This window comes from Halichoeres trimaculatus, unplaced genomic scaffold (assembly GCF_033239565.1).
Source record: "Halichoeres trimaculatus isolate MK-OKI-2021-1 unplaced genomic scaffold, fHalTri1.1 fHalTri1_scaffold_11, whole genome shotgun sequence".
Classification (NCBI taxonomy): Eukaryota; Metazoa; Chordata; class Actinopteri; order Labriformes; family Labridae; genus Halichoeres; species Halichoeres trimaculatus.
In genome coordinates this window covers 16,672,182-16,699,058 of record NW_027437189.1, presented here as the reverse complement: position 1 = coordinate 16,699,058, position 26,877 = coordinate 16,672,182, and the positions used below count along the sequence as shown (strand labels likewise).

At 38.9% G+C, this 26,877-nt stretch overlaps 1 protein-coding gene across 2 annotated transcripts in view; it reads left to right on the top strand.

The window, feature by feature from the left end:
• The first annotated feature begins 1,044 nt into the window (after positions 1–1,044).
• Positions 1,045–26,877, top strand: part of LOC141799243 (collagen alpha-1(XX) chain-like) — a 33,810-nt gene continuing 7,977 nt past the window's right edge. The window contains exons 1-22 of one of the 2 annotated variants that reach the window (XM_074681429.1): positions 1,045–1,325; positions 6,354–6,459; positions 7,728–7,832; positions 11,133–11,276; positions 15,100–15,267; positions 17,047–17,241; positions 17,806–17,973; positions 19,429–19,548; positions 19,662–19,826; positions 20,206–20,364; positions 20,442–20,614; positions 21,089–21,218; positions 21,456–21,601; positions 22,449–22,578; positions 22,758–22,897; positions 23,722–23,848; positions 23,965–24,104; positions 24,206–24,338; positions 25,813–25,958; positions 26,087–26,216; positions 26,395–26,511; positions 26,611–26,757. In XM_074681429.1, coding sequence (XP_074537530.1) covers positions 6,363–6,459; positions 7,728–7,832; positions 11,133–11,276; positions 15,100–15,267; positions 17,047–17,241; positions 17,806–17,973; positions 19,429–19,548; positions 19,662–19,826; positions 20,206–20,364; positions 20,442–20,614; positions 21,089–21,218; positions 21,456–21,601; positions 22,449–22,578; positions 22,758–22,897; positions 23,722–23,848; positions 23,965–24,104; positions 24,206–24,338; positions 25,813–25,958; positions 26,087–26,216; positions 26,395–26,511; positions 26,611–26,757 — 2,980 coding nt within the window. In that variant the 5' untranslated portion in view covers positions 1,045–1,325; positions 6,354–6,362. The other variant, XM_074681430.1, reaches the window with a different exon arrangement.

The following is a 26,877-nucleotide window of genomic DNA, read 5'->3' as shown; positions in this document are numbered from 1 at the left end:
CAGGCATCGTGTGTGAAGGAAACCAGGCACCGCTCATCATCTGGCCAATACCATCTCTACAGTGAAGCATGGTGGTGGCAGCATCATTCTGTGGCAGCAGGAACTGACTTGTCAGGACTGAGGGAAAGATGAATGCAGCAATGCACGGACATACCCTGGATGAAAACCTGCTCCAGAGAGCTTCTGACCTCAGACCTCAGGCGATGGTTCATCTTTCAGTAGGACAACGACACTAAGCTCACAGCCCAGATGTCAAAGGAGTGGCTTCAGGTAAGCTCTGTGACTATCCCAGCTGAAACCCAGACTTGAATCTGGATCTGACATCTCTGGGGAGATCTGAAAATGGCTGTGCACCAATGCTCCCCATCCAACCTGATGGAGGCTGAGAGGTGATGCAAAGAGGAATGAGCCAAACTGCCCTAAGACAGGTGTGCCAAGCTTGTGCCATCTTATTCAAAAAGACTTCAGACTGTAAATGCTGCCAAAGGTGCATCAACAAAGTATTGCGCAAAGGGTGTGAAAACTTGTGGACATGCAATGCCTTTTTTTTTGATGAATTTGCAATTTAAAAAAATCACGTCATTGTGTCGTGTGTAAAATTTGGGGGTAAATTAATTTTCATTCGGGAAAGATGCTTTAAAAACACAAAATGTGGGGAAAAGGGAAGCACTGTGAATACTTTCTGGATGCACTGTAAATAATATACTTATTATGGTTTAAAGTTGGCCTTAGTTAACTGTGTCTTAGCACCAACCCCTGCACCTGCTTTATTTGCCAGCAAACAGGGAATTTGTTAATTTTTGGACTAGAGTCAAGTGCCAACACAGCTATCTGGAAATTACCAAGGCATGTATAATGCAATCTTAATGGAAAACACGCGTCTGATGTGAAACAGCTGTCTCTACATGAAACTGCTGATGGAACTACTAAAATGATTTCCTAATGGCAGATTTATGTTTTCCAGTGTCTCAGGTATTTTGGAAATAGCATGCACTCGTGTGACGCAGTTAGGACTCAAATGAAGGCGCGAGACAACCACAAGTCATTCGTGTTGTAAGGTGTTGCGTACTGACACGGTAAGCATTCTAGACTTAAAATATCTGCTCTGTTGAGGTTTTTATAATCCTCCCTCCTGAGTACCACGCCCATGCTGGAGCAACGGGGCGGCCTTGTATCTCGGATTTCACCCTAAGGAGTTCAGATACAAGTGGATGTGAGGAGCTGCCCTCACAATCAAGCGGAACTGGCGCGTGTTGACATCCCACCCCTGGAATGCTTGTGTGGAGTCCGTCTGTAGGAGGAACGTGCACTCAGCTAGCAGCCAGGTAAGACCTCACCTGGCTCCTCGGACAAGGCGAGAAAAAGGTACTGTGTCATTTTTCAGCAGGGTATGTGTGATATTGTTACAGTTGCTTCCAAGACACCGTCTTCACATGTGAACCACTCAAATAGGAAGACGTGAAACGTAGAGTAGGTGCTCTCTTTTGTTCGAAACTATTGTTATACAGCCTCCATGGAAACGACAGAGTTCAATGCCTCTTGAAGTAATGTTTGCACGCTAAAAGTTACAGTTCTTGAGCAATAAGTAGGCATACAGTTTAAAACATTCGAAAATTAGTAATCGTAAATTAAACATTCTTTTGAAGGACGCAACATTTTGTACCACTAATTTTTTTGGTTCCTGTTGGCCATTTTTAAATGAACTAGTTTACAAATGTTGAATTCATTTATCAATAGGCTAACTTTTGAGTCATACCTGCAAAGTTCACTGGAGTTCAAGCCTTTGTTGATGGTGTCATTTTTTCCGGGTGAGCTCACTTTAAAGGGTGTTAAAGTGTCTCAAGCAGGAGTTGAAGCTTCTGCAGTTTAACTGAAGTATTTATGGATGCAAATGTCAGATTGCATGTGAAGCCTGCAGTCATGTTTTAAGGGTTCCCATCATTATGTGCATCACATAAGTCATTGTATGTGTGCATAATGAAAGTCATCAGTTTGCCATACAGGTAGGTTTATTTTGGGCTGATGCAGCATTCAGTGTTAATGCCTTGAGGGGCAGATACTGATGATGTGCCAGTTTAATAATGTTCTTAGGTAACGGTATTGTAATCTCATAGACTGGACTGTCAGCAATAAAAAAGCACAATACTATTTTCTTTTTCTTTCTAAAGAGGAGAAGTTGACCAATTCCAAACAGACTAACTTTGAAATGGTCTGTACTTGAAAAAGGAACTGTTTGGCTGACAGCTTCAGCCAAAAAAATAAGAGAGCTATGTTGGTAGATCTTGTAGGGTCAGCCAAGACCGAGATAAAGCACTGTTGTCCTGACTGTACAGTCCCCTCAGCAGGTAGATCAGACATTGACAAACAATGTGTGTCTAATGATGTCTCTTTCTCTGGACATGTATGCTACATGAAGCTTCAGTTCTAGCCCAAGAGCCTGACAACCTTCAGGCAAGCAGAAACACGAAACATGAGTCAAACATACAAGAGCGATATGGTCACGTCACATCCTTTACATGATGGCAGTGTATCTCTGTTTGAAATGCCTTCAGGCAGGTTGAAAGCTTCTCTTCACTGGTGGTCTGTCTGCCCATGAGATACGCTACTCCCAGGCTTAAGGAGATTACATGGAATGTGTTTCGTTGTTAGGATACAAAACAACAACAACAAAAAATAAATAAAAATTTGTAATCAGATTACCAGTATATTTGATAAAAACAAAGATTATTTAGCAGGATTACATTTTAAAATCAAATGGGATATGCTACAATGCAGCAGACACAAGCACAGTGAGCATGTTCGCAACATTTAAAGTTTTCTTTTTTAAAAAAAAGCACATTTTCTGTCAACCTTGTAAAGAATACTGTTTTGTTTTTTTAAAAAAATACTTGGATAATTTGGAATCATTACTTTGACTCAATACAGCCTGAATTTGCTTTATAATTTTAATTTTCTTTTTTCCTTTTTTAAAATTCAGTATATGGACACCTGATTTTATAAAAGTGTAAAAGGAGATTTTATCACTGTATGTTTCTCTAAAAATAAACAGAGCAGATGACACATCTTTTATACTCTCTTTCTTTATGTGTATGTCTGCTATTGAAGTAATTCAAAAGTAATTAAAAGTAATCGGGTACATTAACTTAACATAGTGATATTTAGAGTAAGTTACTGATTACATTCATTAACAGGTGACTTATAAGTAATTGTACTGGATTACATTTTTAAAGTAACTCTCCCAACCCTGACTACTCAAAGGCTCAGATGAAAGGCCCATGAGTTTGTGACTTGAAGTAAAAGCACTGAATTGATTGCTCATTGCATTTAGTATTCCTTATATAAACCCTTTTACTTTGTGCTGTTAAATTTGTTTATTGTATTTTGAGTTAAAAAGAAAAAAAATTCAACTGTCTGTGTGTGATTTTGGGGTTTCTTATCTGTATTTTCCTCCCATCCAGATATGATGTTTGAGGTTATATGCTAACTAGTGCTGTCAAATGATCACATTTTTAATCTGATTAATTAAAGGGTTGCTTTAGATTAATTCTGATTAATTCTGATTAAATATCATTCATTTTTAATCTATATTTATCATGTTTCATTTTGTGTGAGCAAACAGGCTCAACAGAGAAGGCAATATTTTTGTAGTGAACACGTTTATTTAACACCTTCAACAGTTCATGTTAACACAAACCTTGAAGGAGCGTTGCACAGTGCATCCCTGCAAAACCTTTGTAAAACCTGTGTCCTTGACTTGGCAGCCAGTTTGTCCAAGGTAGACTTACTGAGGCCACAACGTTTCATGAGGGTGGTTTGTCACAAAGTGGGTGACAGATTAATCAGATTAATGATGGGATTAATGTGTGCTAGTGGGATAATTGTGACAGCCCTAATGCTGACACCATTGAATTAACATTTCATATCATAAACCTGAATCTTTTGGTTTATTCTTTCTGTTAACTCTTGTATCGTTCTGCATGTGTTCCAATGAAATGATTGCGTAAATTCATATCTGACATTTGCCTTTGACCACACGACTTTAATCAAGCTCCTGTTCCAGGATATTTACAAATCAAAGCATATTTTGCTTTATTTGCCAGAGTCTGAATAGTGAATATAACAAAGTTGTTTTTGACTTCAAGAAAACATTATATATATCAAGTTGAATGTGCAGTTATAGAGATGGGAATTACAGAATGCTGTGCAGTGTTAACCGCTGTCCTTCAGAGACAGAGGCGTGTTAGTTTTATGAGCTGTTAAGTGCAGCGTGTTTGGTAATGTGTGTGTGTGTGTGTGTGAGTGTGTGTCATTAGTGTGTGAAGTTGAGGGTCTGTAATGGGCACAAACACTGTAGCACCTGTAGTTTGAGGCAGCCATAAAAGAGTTCCCATGGGAAAAGGTGACAGACTACATTTGTTGATGCTTTTTTGTGATGTCCTGTGTTTAAGCTACAGTTCTACCATACATTGCTGCTGGATCATATTTATTTACAGATTTGTTGATTATTGAGTTCTAATCTATTATTGGTCATAGTTTTTGTAATATCCTTCATAACTGAACCAACTCTTAACTTCTCTGTTTGTATTCAGTGCTGTAAAGTCCTTCCCTGACAATCACTCAGTCAAAAGTATTGATCATTGACAATTTCTCACAAGAATTCAGAGAAGTTGCTGCTTACTTTGACGAAAGTTTTTAAGACAATCCTGCTTGGTGCATTATCAACCTCTTATCTTCATTTTTTTAAGGCAAGAGTCTGCTTTTGTGCGGAACACTGTATTCATGTTTTTTAACTTTCAGTTTAAGTATCTTTATAAAGAAACAAGTACAATTTTTGTGGAGTAAACCCCAAGTAGGTGACATTGTTTTGAAGTACTTTTATAAGACTTTTATTTTGTTAAATTCTGTATTCACCAAAAATTAGAGATCTTTCATTGAACTTCATTTTCATTGTATAAAGTAGATGTTGGGCTCTTCACAAAAAAATATTGGTCAGGTTGCCAACCTTTTTATAAACTAACTGCAAGCAGACAATAAGCATGCACACAGAAAAGTAGTCCCGCCCTGCCATGTGACAATTTCTAAAGTAGAGTAAGCACATTGTAATCACATAGGCCTGCTGACAGGGTGGATACTTTTGGCTAATGTGAGCGTTTAATAAGCATATGGTGGGTCTTCACTGAGCAACATGAATCAGTTAGCAAGAAGACTGTGTTCTGTTTAACAAATATATTTTGAATTTCTGAAAGGTTTTTATATCAACTGATATTTCACTATGACAGAGTGGACATGTTAAGCTTGAAAACATTCAGCTACTCACATAATATGATGAAAATCCCGAAATATACCTTTGAATAATTACTCTGCAACTAGCCACTGTTTCAGCCTCCACTGAAGTAAGTGAGTTAGTTATGTCACTGACAACAGCAGAGGGTTTCTTAAAGGGGGCAGCTACCCCATAATGACAGGGTGGACAGCAAACTCATGGACACATGCAAAATGTGCAAACTATGGAATTATGGAAATAAAATACACCTGACCATGTGACATGTAAAACCATGGGGAAAAAAATGATTTAGTATCATTTAACCACTAGTACACACACACACTTTAGGTAGCAGAGCAGTGTGTGGGACATGCAAAAACCCTGTACATCTGAAGGGAATAAATAGTATAAAATGGAGGAGTTTTAAGAGACTTGTCATTGTACTGATATGCATGTAAATGTTTGGCTATGTATAATGAGACCTTTAGAATATCATAATTCAGCAACAGTTTCATTATAACTGAGTGATTTTGATGAGGACTCCAGGGGCACGTTATGGTGATATTGACCCCATTCAGTGTCATTTTGATTTTCTTTTCTTTTTTTAAGTAGTTTGAGCCACAACACCTGAGGTGTTTTTACGAAACTAAACCACAGAGAGATGTCCTGGAGTGGACTGGCAAGCTGAGTAAATTAAACATTGGTAGTTACACCGTCTATTCAAAGGAAACAGAGCAAGAAAACCACCAACTGTGCTCTCTATTGGAAAGTTTAGTTACTCCCCACCACATAGCTCCTACAGCCTGGGATAGATCAGATCAGATGAGCAGTGAGAGCAGCAGTATCATTTGGGCAACATATCAAGTGAGCTCCGTGCTTCTTTGACATTTTGCTTAGTTAAGCACCTTGGAGGGACTGAACACTGAGCTCTGGCACCCCTGAACAAACCCCCTTCTTGCCAACTTCCCCCACATCCAACTTATCCACTAGCAGAACCAATAATAATTGTTGGCACAGTTTTCTTTGGGCAGCATCTGTACAATATACAAGTGTATTTAATAATCATAAATGCTTATTTTCTTCTTTTTAGGTTGTACTGATGTCTTCTTACCCTACATCATCGACGTTTTTTCAGCTTACGCTGTGGATCACGCTCAGTGTCCTGTTGCTGCAGTCGTCAGAGGTCTGTGGCCAAGGTACGTGTTTGTTTGTGTTTTAAATTATATTTTCAACATGTCTGTCATTTATTATATCTGAGTCGCCTTCTCATCAGTGTACATTAAACTAAAGTTTACAGTTGGTCAAGACAGAGATTTTGAAAATAACATGACTCCAAACTTCATCAGAGAAATTTTCTGAAATATTTTACTGGTGTAATCAAAGGATATGTTGAGTAAATTGAATATTTATTTCATTTTTAAACATTTAAAAAATATGATTTCAGTTTCTGCTGAAAAAAAGCCATAATCTCGGTTGCTGACAGCTACTGGTGTGAAATTGTTAAAGGTCTTCTGGAAGTGACAGCCCCAATTACACTGACTGCTGATGTTGTTGTCTGAATTCTTCCAGCAGGATGTAAAGCTCTCCATTTTTCATGAAACTTTCATGCTGGAAATGGGTTTCAGAAAAAAAGCAGATATAATTTCTGGGATATGTGCAGGGTGAAACTTTAGGATGTGAATATGAGGCTCTTTATCATATTAGTGCAGAACTGAAAAGTGGTGGTCACAACCAGCTATTTTTGTCAGGGTTCGACCTTGACCCCAGTCACTCTAAACTCCCTCAGGCCCTTTGTGATCCTCTGCCAGTCACCGAGGAGGAGCCCGACATGGGCCCCATGCCCAAATACACACACACACACACACACACACACACACACACACACACACACACGGTTTTAAGGGGTCATACACTGAAAAAAGCCCTGAAGACAACCTTCTGTGATTCATGTTTACACTCCTCTGTCTTCTTTGCCTCTGACCCATCTTCCTCTCCATCTTCCTCTCCATCTGTAACTCTGCCACACTGTAACTCTGCCCCGATCCTCTGACATAACCTTTGACCCTTCAGTCCCTTACAAGCGTCCTGTTCCTGTTTCTATACCAGACAAGAGGACAGGGCATGCTTTGATGGATGAGGGGGCAGCTGGAGAGAGGGATGGACGGAGGGTGGGCGGATGGAAATATGAAAGACGCTGCTTGTTGGGAAACCCCTGCTGGAAATTATGTAGATGATGTTGAAAACAAGAGATGGATTTGATTTAAGGAGAAGGAAGTGAAAGGGGAGAGGCCGCCTTGGAGGATAACGGCAGGAATGAAGAAAGCACAGATTGTTTCTTTGATCTCAGAAATGTCTCAAATTGTCCCGCTCTCTTCTTTCTCCTGACCCAAATCTTCTTCCAGACAAACATGCATAATGAAACTTGATGTTTTATCGTCCCTATCCTGTCTCTGTCTCTGTAAAGGTCGTCTCAAGCTGACGGTCCTGTCTGAGGACAGACTGCAGATGAAATGGAAGGAGGCTGATGGACCTGTTCAGGGCTACAAGGTCCGAGTGAGACCCATCTCAGGTGAGACTCTTTGGCTGTGTTGAAGTGTTCAAAGCATTCCTTCCTTCCTCTTGCTGTTGCTTGCTTAATAGAAGAGTCAAAAATATATTCCCAACCTATGGTTCAACCAGTTAATTAGAATATGGTTGAAAAGCTAATTATCTGTAGTTCAACCCAAGAAGTAAACTCATATACTGTACAGATTTAGTACACTGAGTGAAATACACGCCTTATCAAAATTTGAGATTGGTTAATAAGTTGAACGAATTTACATTTTGCAGGCTCTGAGTAGAGTTTCAAAACACAAAAAGAAGAAATAGGAGTGAGACAAAAAAAGAGTTAGCAATTTGTTGCAAAAAACAATTCAACTGAAAAGGGCTGTTCATCAGCTGATCAAAAGTTTAAGACCTCCACTCAAAAAAAAAAAAAAACTGGATAGAAATAAATGTAAAAAAACCCACTCAGTAATGAGGGGCTCCACTGTTCTTGATGGTCACTGTAAAAATTTGTTGATGAGTGCTGGCAGGACATGACTGGGATTCACTAACGTTACATGGTCCAATTCCACGTTACAGATGGACGGCTACTAAACTACTGCATGAATGACAGTTTGTTTATTATCACATTAGCCTAAGGATACATCATAGCACTGGGCTACTAGTAGCGCTACATATAGCCAGCTACTGCTTATTGTCACGTTTCAAACAACAGCGCTACATAACTGTACTGATAAAAATACCTTACCTCATCGCATTGTATCTGGTGAACAGTTATTTTGAACAAAGAAAATTAGTTCCAAAATAAACTCAAGCTTGGTTAAGAGTCACATCTTCACGACGGTGCATGAGACTCCAGGCCAGACGGTGGTCCTATTTTTAACAGATTCTCCTTATAGCATCTTTAAATTGGAATATGCACAATGTTTAAAGGTCCCATACTTTGCTCCTTTTCTGCAGTTTAATATGGATCATTGATGTCTCCATGAAATTGTAGTAACATGTTTTGGTCCAAAAAGCCAATAAATCAAGCACAGCAGCATTGTTTCCAGGCTCTCATAGCCCCTCTGTTCAGAACGGTCTGATTTAGTGGGCGTGACCTTCATATGTAAATGAGCCACCGCTGATACCGCCCCGCTCTTCAGCATCACTGAGAGCGGCGCCACAAGCTCCGAGTGCACAATGTTTAGAAACAGTGAAGCTCGTTTACCGTAACATTATAGGCTAAAACAACAGGCTAACCGCAGCAAAAGTTAGCATCCTGAAGCTAACACAGAGACAGGGGGGACACTGAGGAAAAGCTCTTACATCTGCTCCGCAGCACATAGCATTTAAAATACTCACATTCCCAGGGTCTGAGGTTTGTTGGCGGATGGTTGATAATGTGCCTGGATTCAGGACCAGTCTATTCGCTAGCCCTCTGTTGTACTGTCCAAAGTTGAAAAGTAGTCGGCCATGAAGCGACTAGCACACACATGCACAGTTTTACTGAGTGTAGCTGGGACATTTCCTTGATAAATTAACTCTAGCCACTTAGTCTTGTCTTCTTCTAGTTCTCCAAGCTTGTGCATGGAACTATGTGGCTGTTTACAGCCAACAACAGCACAGCTCTTCAGCTGTGGCATTCTGAACAGCAGTGGGAGGGGAGTGGGCGGGGAAGGGGTTTCTGCCCCGGTGGACCAATCAGATCAGACTTGCTCCTGATTGGTCAAAAAAGGGAATCGCTGACATCAGCAAACCCGAAAATTCCAAACAGCTCATTTTAGGTCAGGATTTTATATTTACAAGCACTACTAAGTACAGGTTTTGTCATTAAATGTAACATTTTGTGGGCTAGGAGGAAAGCCAAAGACCCACAAATTTCACTAAAAGACTTAATAAAGTGATTTTTGCATAATATGGGACCTTTAATCCCTCAGCATTTTATTTGTGTATCTGAATCCTCCTAGAGAAGAGAATTAATACCATTGTTTGCCCTCCTCATGAGTTACACACTGGAACTAAAATGTAAGTGTCCTTGACATTTCACCCCTCCTTAGCTTACAACCTGTGTGGCTCTGCAGCTGACAGTAATGAAGCAAACTCCTGTTAGTGAACCTAAATCACAATTTTATGTTCCCAAAAGCGTTGATGATGAGGGTTGTAGTAAAATGCAGCACTCACACAGCAAGAAGCTGTGTGAGTGCTGCATTTTTGTTGTTTGAAGATTACACAAGATAATGGATGTGACAAACGTGTCCAAGGTACAGGCCTGGGTTCCAACTCCTTTTGAAGACGTTTTATCTCACTGTAATCCAGGCGACCCTGAATATGTCAGCTCTTCTACTCCACAGGCGATGGTTTGGATAAGACTGCAGCCCCCTCCTCTTCATCTCTGATTCTTCCTGTCTCTCTTCTTCCATAACATTGTTTTTTCTCTGTCAACTTCTTATCACCCATTCCACAATGTGCAGCTAAGCCCAGGCTTGTTTAAAAGACAGACAAAGGGGGGCTTAGAGGAAGAATTCAGTCCAACTCCAGACTGGAAGTGTAGGGTCTGATCTGGAGGTGGGGGGTGGGAGTCCTCATTTAGGTGGAGGTAAGAGGAGTACATTCCCTGAGGCTGTTTGTGTCCTGGGTGGAAAAAAAGATGAAGCAATTTAAAGCTCAGGATTTATTTTAATTAGGTTTTTTGTGTAATTTCCAAACGTTTTGATATTCGGAAGCTAGTATTTCATGTTGCTGGATGTATGTTATTATGTTTCATGTGTATGATGGTTTTATTAGCATGCTGAGTTGAAGATGTCTTGTTAGTCATGCATCATGAGCTCATCGAGTCAAGTTTATGCTGGTGTTACTTTTTATGATAACAAAACTTGCATATGAGCTGATTATGTTTTCAACACACACTTTTGTAACTTCTTTCTGTGCCAGTGCTCCAATTAAAAATTTGATTTGGCAAACATTCCCCAGGCATACATTTTTTTGAGTAATGATTAATGCACATTTTATTTTTTTTGAAAGCTGACTCAATAGAATCAGCTTAATAACTCTCACATGTTGGATTTTAGTTATTGCAGATAAACAGTGTCTGTGCAGAGAGCTTACAACAAAATTACTGGGAGAGTAAAAGTAAATTTTGTTGTTTTGGAATTTTTGGAGGCCATAAATAGTCTTAAAGGACGTCTTCCCAGTGATCTTATATTTTACCTAGATCTTAATGGAGCATACCAGCCTCTCCACTGGTTGCTCAGTGTTGTCGCTGCCAGCATGTTCTAACTATTTTTGTGTCAAAAAAGTCTAAACTTTTCTGTAGACTTATTGTAAAGAGCACCTTATCTTCCAGATGTGCCACAGCCAGAGCTGATGCTGACCACTACACGAGGCAGGGCGACGGTGGCAGGGCTGGACTCTAACCAGGAATATAACCTCCAAGTCCTCGTGCTCAATGGGACTACAGAGAAACTTCTCGCTAAAAGACGTTTCACCAGTAAGTAATACGGCATGGAGGGTAAAAATGATGCACAATGAAGAGAAAAGAGTGGATCAAGGAAATTGATTTGCCAAGATGCATGCTTAAAAGGCTGTGAGGAGTTTCTAAGCCATCTTAAAAAAAATTGTAGTGATGGTGGACACAGGAGCCTAACTGTTGGACAGAAAAAGGACAGAAGAGCAGAAGAAAGCTTAACGAGAGAGTGATAGAGCACAGGCTAAAACACAGGGGCTAAACTGTTTGTGATAATGTTCATTACAACCCACCTGCAGCAGTTATTCTGCAGTGGTCTGTTCAAACTTGAGAGTCTACCCGTAAAATAAAGAGCCAGGTTACGTTTGCTCTGCTTGGTGAGGTTGGAGTTGGTAGATAAGTACTGGTGTGACATAACCAGGATGCTCTAATTTAACACATTACGGTCATATTGTTTCAGAGCACTGGGCTGAGAGAAACTCTAAATATAGCCTGGCATTAAACTACAGTACAAACTGAGTTTACAAAGTTTGCTTGTTGTCAAACAAAAGCTCTAACTGCAAATAAATACATTGCCTCATCGCTTTGCACCCTGGGAAAAGTTGTTTTGAACATAGAAAAGTATTTCTGCTTTCTTTTCATTTGCTTCGAAACAAACACACCTTGGAAAAAGTCACGTTCTCCAACAGTGAGTGCAAGTGCTCATGGGAAATAGAGTCTTTATCTAAAAAACAAACAAACAAAAAAAAAAAAACTAGCTTTTCCAGATAATCCTCTCAGCCCCTTTAAGTCATTAAATGATTGGTCAAAAGATTTAAATAAATTGAATCAGGACAGGCTAAGAATGACTCTCAGTTTTTATAAATTATGAAGTGCTACTGGCAAATAAGGGTAAATAGAAAAGCATTTACGTAAGTATGGATACAGTAGGAACTCTGAGAAATACAAACATAAAGAGAAACCATAGGGATAACTTAGAACTATGGAGAAGCAGAACAAGAGAGGATAGTTATTTATAAGGGTTCGAAGATCCTGATTGGATCTGGATGAACCAGAAACCACAGGGGGGTCAAGGACAGCTACCTGGGCTCTGCATTTGCTGGAAATTAATCGGAAAGCTGACATTGGCTTTTAAGTTAGAGATGTTAAAAAATTAAATGTTTTGTAATATTTTAAAGCTCAGATTCATTGCTTTGCATCCAGCCATGTACGCTAAGACCTATCATATACTTCTTAAAAAGCTGGAGGGTAAATTGTAACACTGTCAAGTTGAAAGCTAGAAACTTAAATGTATAACAGGTGAGTGAGAAGCAACAGTACCTAAACATGCTAAAGGCTGACATTCATGGTTTTAAACGTTTGGAGCATAGCTGTAATACAGAGGAACCCACATTAATTTGTGTGTTTACAACCTATTGTGAGCTAATGTTTCAAAACTTGATGATCTTCAATCAGCACTAACTTAAAACTGAACATGAATGCATGAAATCATTAGAAATGCAGTTGTTATTTTCAGTTTTACTTGTGAGTTATTAGAATTCAGATCAGTGTTCACAAAACAAGCTATGTTTCTTCACAGGACATAAAAGTTATAAAAGCTTAGTGGCACAGCGTGATGTGCATCAGTGGGAGCTGCTGTTGACTCAGTTGGTAGTGTGAGATTTCTTTGGCAAGACAACAAAGTCAGTATAGGAGAAACTGAGCATTTTTCACATTCTTACCCTTATTTTGTGCATTGGTTTGTCCCGTCTACACCCATATTGGAGCAAGTAAATGTTCAAGCACATAAACACACACACACACACACAACACACACAACCATACAGCTAAAATGATAGGGTAGGCTGCTTTGGGAGGATTACAGGCTGAAAATGGGTTTGGTTTGAACTTAACGTATATACTTACATGAGTTAAGAGTGTTTCTGGGTTGTAAAAGCAACCTCACAAAGGCAACAGTTTCGCCAAACCACACGTTGAGTTATAGCTTCCAGATACTCCGTGTGAGTGTTCTGGTGTGTCTGAAAGTCGAGTTCACAGGTGACTTTAACAAGGAGAGAAGCAGGAAGGGGACAATTTAACATTGTTTCACCCGTGTTCAGGGTAATTATTGCAGAGAATTGGTAAAAAACGTTGCGTTTTTATTCTACAAAAGATCTTCCTCTGGCTTCATCCCATTCACTCACAATGATGCTAATGGATTGTGCCACAAGAAAAATTGTGTCCTGACCAGTTTGTGAGAAATTCCCCCTTGATTTTTTTTATTGTTTTACTATATGGTTCATGAGGAATTATATAATCAACGATGCATCCTGTGGATCCTCACAAGCTGTATTAGTCCTACAAGGTTACTGTGTCGAGTTGAGCAAGTCCAGACAGGAGTGAAAAGCATGTTAACTTGGAAATTTGCAACACCGGCTGTCATGCTGGAATGATGGCAGTCTGGGAATTCCTTCCTGATGCGTCTTTGCCTTTCCCACCTGCTTTAACCCCCTCTGGGCCCAGATCCTTTTTTTAAACTGTGCCAATGATAGTAGGTTACTGTGTCGAAGCAATTCGTACTTCCTTCGAAAATTTCACCCTCAATTTGCCGTTTTTGACCTTGTCTCTTAACTCAAAGCAACACCCTGTTGACAGGATGTGGTGGAGGTGTCAAAAAGAGAAGTAATAAAACATACCAGAGAACAGTAGAGCATACCATAACAGAGAACATGCTCTAACTTCACCTCAGGCCTGTTTGATTTAATCTTTCTGATCTCAAACTGAATCTGCTTAGAGATGTTATTCGAGATTATGAATAGTTCAGTCTTGCTTTTGCATCATCAGCATTGAGACTGCCCTGCAGTAGTTTTGACACAAGAAGCAGGGAAAGCCAATAATTCACAAAGCTGTCGGTGTCAGTAGTCTGACCCGACATGACTGTGTGTTCATAATCTGTGCTGACAGGACAAAACATCCAGAATAAAGGACTGGCTTTACTTAAATTCAGGTAATGGAGCTTAAAAATCTGAAAAGTGTTGTGTGATCCTGGGTTCAGCTTTTTCTGGTTCATTGCCACAATAAACTCCTATATCAGTCAGTATGAGATGACATGACATTAATATGTGTGCTTCAGGGAATGTTAAAAACAGTGTTTATTAAAAATAACCCAGCACACCACTGACTGTCTCTCACAAGGCTGCCAACAGCCAGTCAGCCAAATCTAATCTGCTTTAACCCTTTCATATGGTTTATATTTGATATCTTCCCAGTATTTGCAATCCTCAATGTAAGTGTTTCAAACAAATTCTAAAGTAATGACCTTTTGAGGACTTTTAAATAAGCCTTTTCAAATAAAGATATAATCAATCCTTAAAATAATATTTCAGAGAGCATGGGGAGGAGTATATTTTTTACAATGTACAACATTCATTTTTTATAGAAAAGCATCTCCTTTTACAGAGTATTGTGTCCTGTTTTACATAAAATACAGATTTAAATATATGATTTAAAAATTTGATTAACATCTGGAACTCTCTGAATTTTTGATGTAACTGTGTTTAACCACAGAAACCATTAGCCGCTGTCCTCACAGCTATATCCCTAAGAAATCAGAGTTATCAATATTTTTATTTCAGCAATAACCATTTAGAATACAAAGATTAGATGATAAAATGCTGATTATAAACTTGTCTCAGCATTCAATGAGATGGTAGCTTTACAAAAATCTGAGTTTTCTTTCCACATCCTGACAGATCCTCCTCCAAACCACGATCGACCTCCTCATCACTGCATTTAAACAAAGTGAATTTACAAATTCATGTACCAAAAGTGTATGCATGTATCCTTAACTAATGTTTTTCTTTACAAGTGGAGGGTCTGCGGGAGGAGGAAATGATCCGCAGTGGTACCCGAGATCAGAGGAAGAAGATGCTGCCAGGTGGATCGGGGTCAGGAGATCTAGATGATGCAACAGAGGCTCTTCTGGGTCAGCCAACAGTTCTGTATCCAGATTCTACCACTTCTACGGCTACTGCAGGTAAAACATGTTTAAGAAATGTGTTTATAGACAACAAGGGGCTGTGGTGCACTTGTACGGAAAATACTGCAATAAACTGGATCTAACTTTGCAGGTTTAAAAGCCTTGATTTAAAGTTTTTAATTTTAACACTTAGCATATCTACTTAAATTCTTTGTTGATAATATATTCCACGAGTCTACGCTGCTCAAAGAAAAGCTTGTGCAATGTGAACCCTATAATCTAATGAAATCAGGGTTATTTGTCATAAAACACTTATGTATAGCCCTGAACTATGCAATTTATGCACAACTGAGTTTCTTCAAAGCAGGTATAAGCATAATGTCAGTAAAGTCATTTATTAAAAGAAAAATATGAAAAATTATATTTCTCTGTGGTATATCACAGTAGATTCCCACAGGATTCAGTAATTACACCTTAAGATGTTTGTTTTTTTTGGCACATTCTGGCTGGAGAAGCACAGTCTGTATTTAACAGAGTAAACTGGCATTATCCCCTGCATGTTATTTAAAGGCTTGCTTAACATTCACTTCTTGCATTATCAGCTTTCCTATAATAACTGTTGGAGGGAAAGAAAACCTTCCCTCACTGCATTTTCCCATGAGTGTTAATAATTTTGAGATTTCCCTGTTATGGTGGAATTGAGCTTTCACTTTCTATAAACATGAATGGAAAGATAAGCCTCTTGAGTTTGATGTCACATCCTCTGTTATATTCAGCAACACATCCTGCGTAATTCTTATAAAAAAAAAACACCCAGTAAAAGGCAGAGATAGTTTTTCTGCATGGGTTAAAATCACAGCCACAGTGTTTGGTGTAGCAAATCTGGCTGATCCAAAGTAATAACAGCACCATACAAAAACAGACTTGTGTCAGAAGCCTAGTTGTTGAGTTCTGCACAGTCTGAAACTTAGCTACAGAAATATTCAGACATGAGGATTTAAAATGATCAGTTATGTTTTGTTTCAGTATTGCCAACATGTTTTTAGGATGAAGGATTTCCTTTTTCTGTGGAATGCACAGACTTTCTGAAAGGTAGGGGTGAAAAGAAAGAAAAGGCTCATACAGCACAGTCTTGCCACTGCAGAGGGCACTTTAGCGCGTGTTTTGACTAAGAGGATACATTAGTGCATGTTTAGGCCTTCCAAGATGGGACTTCAGTGTGGGTTTTTCAACAATTGAGGCCCCCATGCACACCACTGTAAGAGCTCAAGGGTTTTGTTTTTTTGTTTTTAGCTTTGTCCAAAACCGTTTGCCACAGATTTCCCTCTGTTTGAATATACATTTATGGTTTTAAAGAATCTACAGTGGAACTTTGTGGGGCACTTTTACGTGTTCTTTTCTTACTTAACTTTATATCTCTGCTTTGGTCTTTCTTGGTCTGTCAGCATAACAGTATGTGATAGAAAGAGGGCACAGCACAAAAACACACTTAAAAGCAAACAAGACCACACAAGCATGGACCGTTTAGTATACTGTATTTATGAACCCCTACATCAAAGTGCAATGAGACAAATACACCATAATGACAGCCCAGCTACAGTAGGTGTGGAACAGGAAGTAAAAGTTGGAACAAGATGGAAGGAAGTTAGGACTGGAGCCCTCTGTGAAGGTATTAATAATAGTAGAGTAATGTTTCTTTCAGGTCTCCCTTTGGTATGTTTAATGTCACAGTTTATGGTAACACTGTCACATTTAGCCTCAACTCGTCCCCAAAACAACTGATGCATATCTTAAATAAACCTCACTCATGTTTTTGATGTAAACTATTTCCTCCAGAGCCCCCAGCTTTAGAAACCCCTCCTCCCCCTGAAGAGACCACAGAGAAAACTGCAAAAGAGAAGAAGAAAAAGAAGAAGGAAAAGGAACGAGATCGTTCAAAGATGGAGAAAAAGGAGGAGCAGGGGACCACACAGGGCAAAGCACCGGAGGAGAAACCACGGAAGACACCTTTTCCTACTCAACCAGTGACAGGTAACCTCTGCATCATGCCGTTGGGACAACAGTCACTTGACTTTGATCCGCAATGTTTCCTTTGGTAACCATGTTTTGTTAACTAATGCATAATAGTAGTGATTATGATAACTTCCTTCAGTACATTTAGCTTGTTATCAGAGCATCCGGTCATCACTGTCTTTCCTCTTCTTGAAAGTTAGGAACAAGAGCTGAGAGCAGTAAGTGCTGGTTGGAAATGTGATGACAGTGCTTGGAAAGGGGAGGGACAGGTAGAGGAAACATAATGACAGGCTGTCCTGCTCAGCTGCGGGGCTGTATGTGTCCTCTATCTCTCTCATCGTCCAAGGGAACATACAGACATTCACATTCTATAAAACTCACTCCTGTTCATGTCTGCACCATGTCGACACGTGCTCAATATTAACACACCTACCCTTTCACACCTGCTCTACTTTTTCCCATCCTTCATGCATTGAGCTGCTTCTTGACCTAAAACTTTTCATTACATGTGAAGTAATATAAGAACGACAGAAAATGCACCCAGTTACTCTATTCAGCTGATTTTTTTATGCTTTTTTGAAGGAAATTCTCCAAGGAAACCATTTGAGTGTGACAGCAATGCAGCGGCAGACATTGTGTTGTTGGTGGATGGTTCCTGGAGCATTGGACGCACAAACTTCAGACGAGTCAGAGACTTCCTGGAAGGCCTGATGACACCTTTCCTCATTGGACCAAACAATATTCAAATTGGTGAGAATAAAAGTCCAATTCATGTCAAAACACTGATACAGAGGGGTTATATTTTGTCCGTTGTCCCATTTAAATCACGGTTAATTCTACCTGTACAGTATTTTTGTATTTTGCCTTCACTAACTTTTAGGGCTGAACAATTAACCAAATTTAAACCGACATCGCAATGTAACCGAGTGCAATTTTCAAATCACAGAGTCTGCAATTTATAAAAATAAAATTAAAAAAAGTTTCATGCAGCAAATTTGGAGGGGATATAGTAACTTGTGCTTCTTCAATCTTAAAACCAGCAAAAGTCAAAATTCTGTTTTTCTGGCAAAAATATTACATGTCTACACGGCTTGAAGTTAAATCAATCGGTCAATATTCTTCTGTGATTGTGATAGTTAAATAAAGATATATTATTTGTATCAATTCATGCTTCAGTCTATTTCATTTCAACATAACATGTAGGCCTGGTCTTCATACTATAGAATGATATAGAATGATTTTATTAATTGTTTTTAGTAAATAGTGCAAAAGATACCCCCCCTCCCCCAAAAAATAAATAAATAAAATAAAATAAAATAAAATACAATTAAATTAAATTAAATTAAATTAAATTAAATTAAATTAAATTTAAAATACATAAACAAATATGTATTAACCCATCTCTTCTCATTGTATTTTATCTTGTCTCATCTCATCTTATCTTCTTTTATCTTCCAGTTGTTAAGATGCAATACCAAAAGTAGTATTGAAGTAAATACCAACCCACAGTCACAGCACCCTCTTACACAAATTACTCGTCCTCTTGAATGCAACATTGTCTCAAAATAAATGATTATAACCTAATAAGGAGAGTATTGTTCAGAGTGACTAGTCTGAATCTTTATAAACCCATCTGAAGAACAGCTTGATAACAGCCTCTCTCTACAATACAGAACAGACACCCTGATTCCTCTCAATAAAATTCCACTTTTTTTATTGTCTGCATCTTAATTTATATTTAAATTTTTTCTAGTTTACATTTGATAAAAAGTTACATTTTTTTCCCATCACATTATTTTACTCACCATTATGCAGCACATTATTCCAGAGCTTGTACAGCAATGCATTTAGTAGACAGCAACCACTTCTTTCCCCCACTCACAAAATGACTCACTCATCTCACTACTTTTGTTTTTTCCTAATTTTTTTGATGGGATTGAATTGTTCATGAAGTATCACTGTTAATCTGTATAATTTTCATGGTAGATCTTTTTGCGTCTCTCAAAAGGGGATGTGATATAGTCAGTTCGTTGTATTCCAAAGCTGTTACAGTTACTCTTTACATTTTGGTTTGCAAAGTAAAACCAGAAGAGGATTAAAAATATAGAATAAAACAAATGCTTTCCAAGTGTCCCTTAAGGCACAAGAAGACTTTCTCACAAGACCAAATTAAAATCTTGTAAAATGTTGTGGTTTCTTCCCAAGGTCTGACGCAGTACAGTGGAGATCCTCGCACAGAGTGGCAGCTCAACAACTTCACCACTAAAGACCAGCTGTTGGAGGCAGTGAGGAATTTCAGATATAAGGGAGGAAACACATTTACGGGTAAACTCTCATCACAGTTTGTGCCCCAAAGAAGCCCTGGCATCTTTCACTTGAATAAGTGCAAATAATACATACAATGCATACACAGTGGAATATATGTGCCATATGTCCAGGTCAGGCACTGCTTCATGTCATGGAGGAGAACATGAAGCCAGAGTCAGGCGCAAGGGCCGATGTACCTCTTTTTCTGGTCTTGTTGACGGATGGGAAATCCCAGGATGATGCCATCGCTGCAGCGAACAAGCTGAAAAGCGCTGGTGTGGAGATCATCGCTGTAGGTGAGACTGAAGAAAATACTGAAAAGAAGACCCATGTTTTCTTTACTCATGTCACAATCATCCCCTGAGTTTCTACTTACACTGGACTGTACATAGATTTGTTTTTTGGTTGTTGTGTTTTAAGTTAAACGTTTAAGTAAAGAGATGCATCAAGGTATCAAACCGCCCACTTTGAGCCTCTGTTCATAGGGTGTGCTATTTAACCACCATGCCAAATCAGCACCGTGTGGTTTGTTTTTGTTGATCTAGCCTTTGGGCCTTGGAAGGAGACTAATGAATCATGATTTGATGTGGTTTTATTGACATAATGCAACACAGTTTCTGACATATTTCATGACATTTTTACTTCTAAATCATTCCATAACTCTGTATTATTCAGGTGTGAAGAATGCTGATGAGGCTGAGTTGAGACATGTGGCATCAGAGCCGGTGGATCTCAATGTCTACAATGTGAATGACTTCCCTCTGCTCAGCAAACTGGTGGCTCGGCTGGTTCACATCCTATGTGGAAGGATCGAGGACCGTGGGATATCAAAACGTAACCTGTTTGTCTATCATTTGTAGATCTGTGTTGTTGAGGTATAATATGCTGAATCTTTGCTGCTCTGTCTTAAGGAATGGAGCCTGCACCCACAGAAGACCCTGTCCTTGCATATCCAAGTCCTACGGATCTCAGGTTTTCAGAACTGGGCTCCCGGGAAGTGAAGCTTCACTGGATCAACCCTGCTAAGCCAGTCCAACAGTATAGAGTGGTATACCACAGCGCTGAGGGCCAGAATCCACAGGAGGTCAGAAAAACACTGAACCCTGCATGAATTATTTTGATATTACATCTGCTCTCTCATGAAAGTGCATAAAAATATTGGTATGAGAGCAGATTTTGGTACTTGAAATTTTGTGTTGTCCCACAGGAGCAGCAAAACGATCAGTGTGTAGTGTGAAAAAGGAAAGGATACATGTGCTTTTATGAAACCCAAGAACCCATCAGTTTTCATCCGACAATGTTATACATTATATTGTTAAATTGTGTGAGGTTTAAGTAGATTTTAAAAAAGAGCTAGTGCCAAACCATAAAAGAGACAGATGAAGAGAAATGGGATGAACATTTTTTTTATCATCTTGCTAAGCAACTATTAATGAACAATAAAAAAATATTTGTTCCTTTCAATCTGAGTGTATACAGGCCAGATTTCAACATTTAGGGAGTATTTCATGTCAAAAGTGCTTTGTGCTTCACATTGTCTGGCTATTTGTGCCTCTAGGTGGTATTGGCCGGCTCTGAGTCCACGGTGCTGCTGAAAGACCTCTCCTCTCAGACCCTGTACCACGTGTCCATCTTTCCTGTGTATCACGATAACGTTGGCCTGGCACTCAGAGGAACTGTCACTACATGTAAGATAGACATCACTGCTAATCTCTGTAAAAAAGTGATTTATGTATTTCTCGGATGTTTATTTGTCCTGTAGGTTTTTGTTTGTTCTCAATATAACTAACAATGCTTAGGTCACAAGTAAAACGTAGCTTTGAGTGACCAGGTATCACCAGTTAAAGAAAAAGTTTGCAACAACCTCTGATGTTTTTCTTCTCTTTCTTTTCTTTCTTTGGTGTTTTCCTGCTTATCTCTGTCAGTGCCCCTGGGCATGCCAACCAACCTGGAGGTTACTCCCTCCTCCTACAGCAACTTGCGAGTGAGTTGGAGTGCAGCTCCCGGTGCAACACAATACATGATCCTTTACTCAGCACTCAACCACGGAGAGCCTGATGACGCCAAGGAGGTGAGTCCTGGATCACTCTTTGTCTGTGTTCTCTGTATGTATGGAGGGGGAAAAGGGAGTTGTCAGATGGTTCATATATATATATATATATATATATATATATATATATATATATATATATATATATATATATATATATATATATATATATATATATATATATAATATATATATATATATATATATATATATATATATATATATATATATATATATATATATATATATATATATATATTTATATATATATATTATATATATTATATATGTTATACAAATATGATTCATGATTTACGGCAAATGTGTATCTACAGTGCTTCAAGAAAGTGTTACCTACGCTTCACTTTTTCTACATTTTGTAATGTTAAAGCCTCATTCCAAAATGAAATAAATTGATTTTTTCCCTCAAGATTTTTTCCGGAAATAGTTTTACACAACACCCCATAATGGCACCATCACCATTTGTCAACAAAATGTTGAAAAAGTTGTGTAAACTGTGAATACTTCCCAGATGCACTGTTCAAAAAAAAAAAAAGAAAAGAAAAAAAGAAAACAGAACCGGTTATATCAGTCAAGGACACCCACAGCAGGAAAGAAGGCATCTGACAACATACAATACAATATAACAAAAAAAATGAAAACTTGTTTCATACAGCAAATATTCAGTGCATAACGTTTTTTTCTCTCACGCAGCTTTGGTCTTTGAGCTTAATTTGTCTTATTTTACCTTTCCTGGCAAAACACACTAACATCTGTTTCATATTTGAATTAAGAAGACACTTAAATTTGAGATTTATAAACAAACTTCCAACTCATTGTTCTGTATTTTGTTTATGCTTTGCTGCAGGAGAAATTCAGTGCAGACCAGACACTGGTGGAGCTGGCAGGATTACTACCGGCAACAGATTACTCCGTCACTCTTTATGCCCTCTATGATGAAGACCCAAGTGATCCCGTCACTGCTGTCGCCACCACTTGTAAGACAAACCTAGTCTCTGTCACCCTTCAGGTTTATCAGGAGCTGTTGTCCAGTAACTGTGACAGTGATCAAATGAACAACCTTTATAAACTCATCTTTGTTATTGTTCATCATCTTAATTTTCTGCGCCCTTACCATATTTAATCTGACTGTCTTTGTCAACCACCCTGCCTTCAGTCCCACTTCCAGCACCAGTGAGTGTTCAGTTCCCAGTGGTTTCCCACAGCATGATGAGGGTGAGCTGGGTGCCTGGAGCAGAGGACATTCCTGGTCACAGAATCACCTACAGCACCAACCATGGTAGCGACGTCAAGCAGGTATGTAAGACCAAACTGGCAAACCTAAAACTGCTAATGTTATACAGAAAGGTTGACATAGGAATAAGGAAAGTGGCAGTCCACAGTGGGTGACGAAAAAGCAAACATCAGTTCATACTGGTTTCATAACTGAACAGAACATGGATGTGATTCCTTTTTTGATGACTATAAATACAGCCTCTCCTTTTGTTTTGGTGCTCACAAAACTAGTGTTGACGTAAAGCTTTTTATTTCACTTTTATTTTAAATCGTGAAAAAACTTCTCCGTTTGACAAACAATATAAAACTGCATGTAAATCCTGTGGATACAGAGGTTTATATGTTTTATACAGTCAAAAAATGACTAACAGTAACTGGAAAAAACTCTGTATCCTCTGTACTATGCTCATAGTTTAGGAAACACTAAAAATAAAACCACTAGAATTATTGCAATGCAACATTTATTGTTACAACAGCAAGTGAAACCTCAGATTACAAACTGGAGCCAGAAAGTAATGAAAATACTGTCACATCATGAAGGCTCCTCTCATCAGTTTGAAAACAAGCAAGTCACTGCGTGTTATCAGCAGTTACAAATATGTAATCCAGCCTGACCTGATATTATCAGTTTTGGATTTACTGTCCAATAAGCTGCATAGTGTCTCATCTAATCACATCTCTGTTACTGATGTGTACAGTTTTTATTTATTTAAGACTTGTAAGTGTTGCATTTTTAGAACCTAACCATAGTGCAAAGGGCCTACTTTTTCACCTCCTATTTTAGAATTGTGTATGTATATATACATTCTTGATCTCTATCATCCTCGATCACATTCTCTTTCCAGGTGGAGGTTACAGGCCTGAACTCAGTGCTGGTGCAGAACCTCTCTTCTCTCTCTAGATATCTAGTCACAGTCCAGTCTCTCTACCAGCAAAGCTTGTCGGCAGCACTCACCAGTAACATCACCACATGTAAGACAAACATGTGTTAGGCATATTGAAGAGTGTTTAAATTAATCAAGAAGTTGTTTTGTGAACTAAAAGTGAGGGGTCTCATTTTCTTCTTACATATTTTACTTTTCTCTCAGTGAAGGTTCCTGCTCCATCAGACCTGAGGGTGACTAATTTCTCAGGCAGTGACATCACGGTGCGATGGGAGCCTGCAGCTGATGATGTTGTCTCTTATCTCATCAAGTGGATCTCTCTCAACAGTGGGGACCTTAGGCAGGTGGGATAAATAAAAAAAGGGTAGAGGGTGTTGAAAATGTTTCAAAATGACTTAAAATTGGAGCGACAGTAAAACATTTTTCATCCGTCTTCTCTTTTCAGCTGAAAGTGAGTGGTGAGAGTGAAGGGGTGATTCTTGAAGAGGTGGAGGACGATAAAGAATACCAGATCTCTCTGTCTGCACTGTATGGAGACGGCGCTCAGAGTGAAGCAGTGGCCATTCGGTACAGCACCTGTAAGTGGAACACAGCAATACAGCTTTTTTAATTTACACACTATTAACAGGCAGGAGAGAAACCCTTACAGTGCACAGGGTGAGATGGTTGGCTTGCATGGGTTACATAAACTGAGGTTTTCAGTTTGGCTGAAAAAAAAGTAACAAGTAGCACCAATGGATCTAACCAAAGTTCTGACAGGCTTTAACGTAGCATCCTCTCAAACGTTTGGAAGGAGAGTTTAAAGCTGCATGAATCTCAACAGTGAGGAGGCTGACAACAATATCTCTCTATTATAAAAAAATACTTATAACAGAATCTGGATTATTGTGTTACAAATTGATTTGACTGAAGCACCAGCATGTTTATCACTGAAGTGTTTCACTTGGTAAAAGTGGCACCAGCTTCAGTCGTATGTGAACTTGCTGGCTAAAAGATGAGTTTTTGATATCCTGGAAAATCTCCCTCTTTTAAATCTGATGTTGACATCATTTTGTTTGAACTGTCACATTGCCCCGCCTGCTGTTGGAGAGTTTGTATCATTCAGGATCAGATCACATTTTTCAGAAAGTCATTTGTTCAATCACATCTGCAAATTGACTCAAGGTTATCAGGAGTCTGGGGGCCTCTAGTGGACTTGCTTAGAATAGCACTGAAAGCTTAGGAGGAATAGAAGTTTGAAAAGTAAAGAGTGAAGTGGCCTAGACTGTTTTTTTTTTCTTTTGCTAGATTTGACCTTATATTTCTTTCTGAATTAATATTTAGAAGTGACTTTTAGATGTTAAAAAATGCTTTATGCAATTATGGTCATTGTGCATCTGGCTAAGTATGAGTATTTCTTTTTTTTATGAGCAATTAAAAGAACAATATATCTCATGCAAGGTTGCACAATGCAGAACAACTGTTTTCCATTATTAAACCCTTTCAGCTCTCACATGATTGATAGATTAAAATAACATTTACAACAACAGTAACTGTTAGAGTTACTGGAAACCATAATATCAAATACTAACATACACTTTCCAGCGTCCACTTCAACAAAGAATGCACTTTAAAAAATAGCCAAACAAAACTTCAACAGCAAATGAACAACATTAAAAGAAAATGTGTGTCCTATTCTTCTTTTATGTTCAGAACACAGAGAATTTCAACTTACTCCAGATCCTGAACGTTCTTTTAGATGTGTCTAGAGATTGAAATCACCAAAGAGGATACACTGATGTGCTTCATCCTTCTGGCTCCCAAAGGGAGTGAAAGATCATAATCTGAGTTGATTTATTTTGTGGCCAAAATAAATCTATGATACACTGCAGTAACCGTACAACCCCAATGTATCTTGACTTACAAAAGAGGAATGTGACACACCATGAACCTAATGGCATTGTTCCCTTCTGACCATCAGATTATTTCATTAGGCCCTCAGAACTGGTCTGAATGTCATTGTATCCAGTTAAATGTCACAGCTTCTTTTCTGTGCTGTGTTTGACTCGGCAGTGTCTGGAGGGGGCCCATCCAGTGTGTCAGTGTCTGAGGAGACTGCAGTCAGCATGGTGGTCAGCTGGATTCCTCCCAACGCTCATGTCCTTCAGTATCGAATTTCTTACACCGCGCTTACTGGAGCTGAAACCCAAGACAGAACAGTGAGTGAGCTGTTATATTAATCTCCCTGGGTTCTTTCTTCTGATGTATTTCATATGATCCTCTAACATCTCTGTCACCAATGTTCTGCTTTAAGGTTTGACTCTAAAAGTTGGGATGTTTTCTATAGGTTTTGGTTCCAGGAACAGAAAAGCGCGTGGTGCTAGAGTCATTGCAGCCAGACACACGTTACAGCATCTTGGTCACTGCTGAGTACCGCAACAGAGAAGGAGGCAGCGGCTCCACTCAGGGAAAAACCAGTGAGTCCAACATACAGAAAGACAACACACTGGTTCAAAAAACTACCTACATGTATAAAAACATCATATTGTGTCAAATGTAACCTGTTTTTATCTTGCAGACCTTAGAGTACTTCTGAATGTGTAAAAATGTTTGAATCTGTGAAGTCTGATGAACTTTCTGTCACTGTCTCTGCAGCCAGTCTACGTGTTAGCAGTGTCAGCGTGGTCAGGTCAGACCACTCCAGCATCTGTGTGTCCTGGAGAGCTGTGTCTGCTGTGGATGGATATCGTATAGTCATTCAGTCAGTGAAAGGTAATCCATAGAAGATCTATCTGAGATATGATGGCTGTCTCAGATCCCGAGTTAAGGGGATGTTGAATAATGTCAGGCATTTGTGTTCCCTGTATTCAGACAAGCAAACAAATGAGGAAATTGTGGGTGAGTCCAGCAGCAGTCACTGCTTCACCGATCTGGAACCAGAGACCCTGTATCGCATAAATGTGCACTCACTTCTCGGCTCAGAGGAGGGCGCTGCAGTCTCCATTCTCCATCCAACAGGTGAAGTAACTAATTACATTAACTCCAGTTACTGTAATTCAGAATGGCCGTATTTCCATCAGTGTTTACGGAAACATCTACTGAGGCTGAGGTGTTTTTAAAGTCATTAATCTTTTTTCT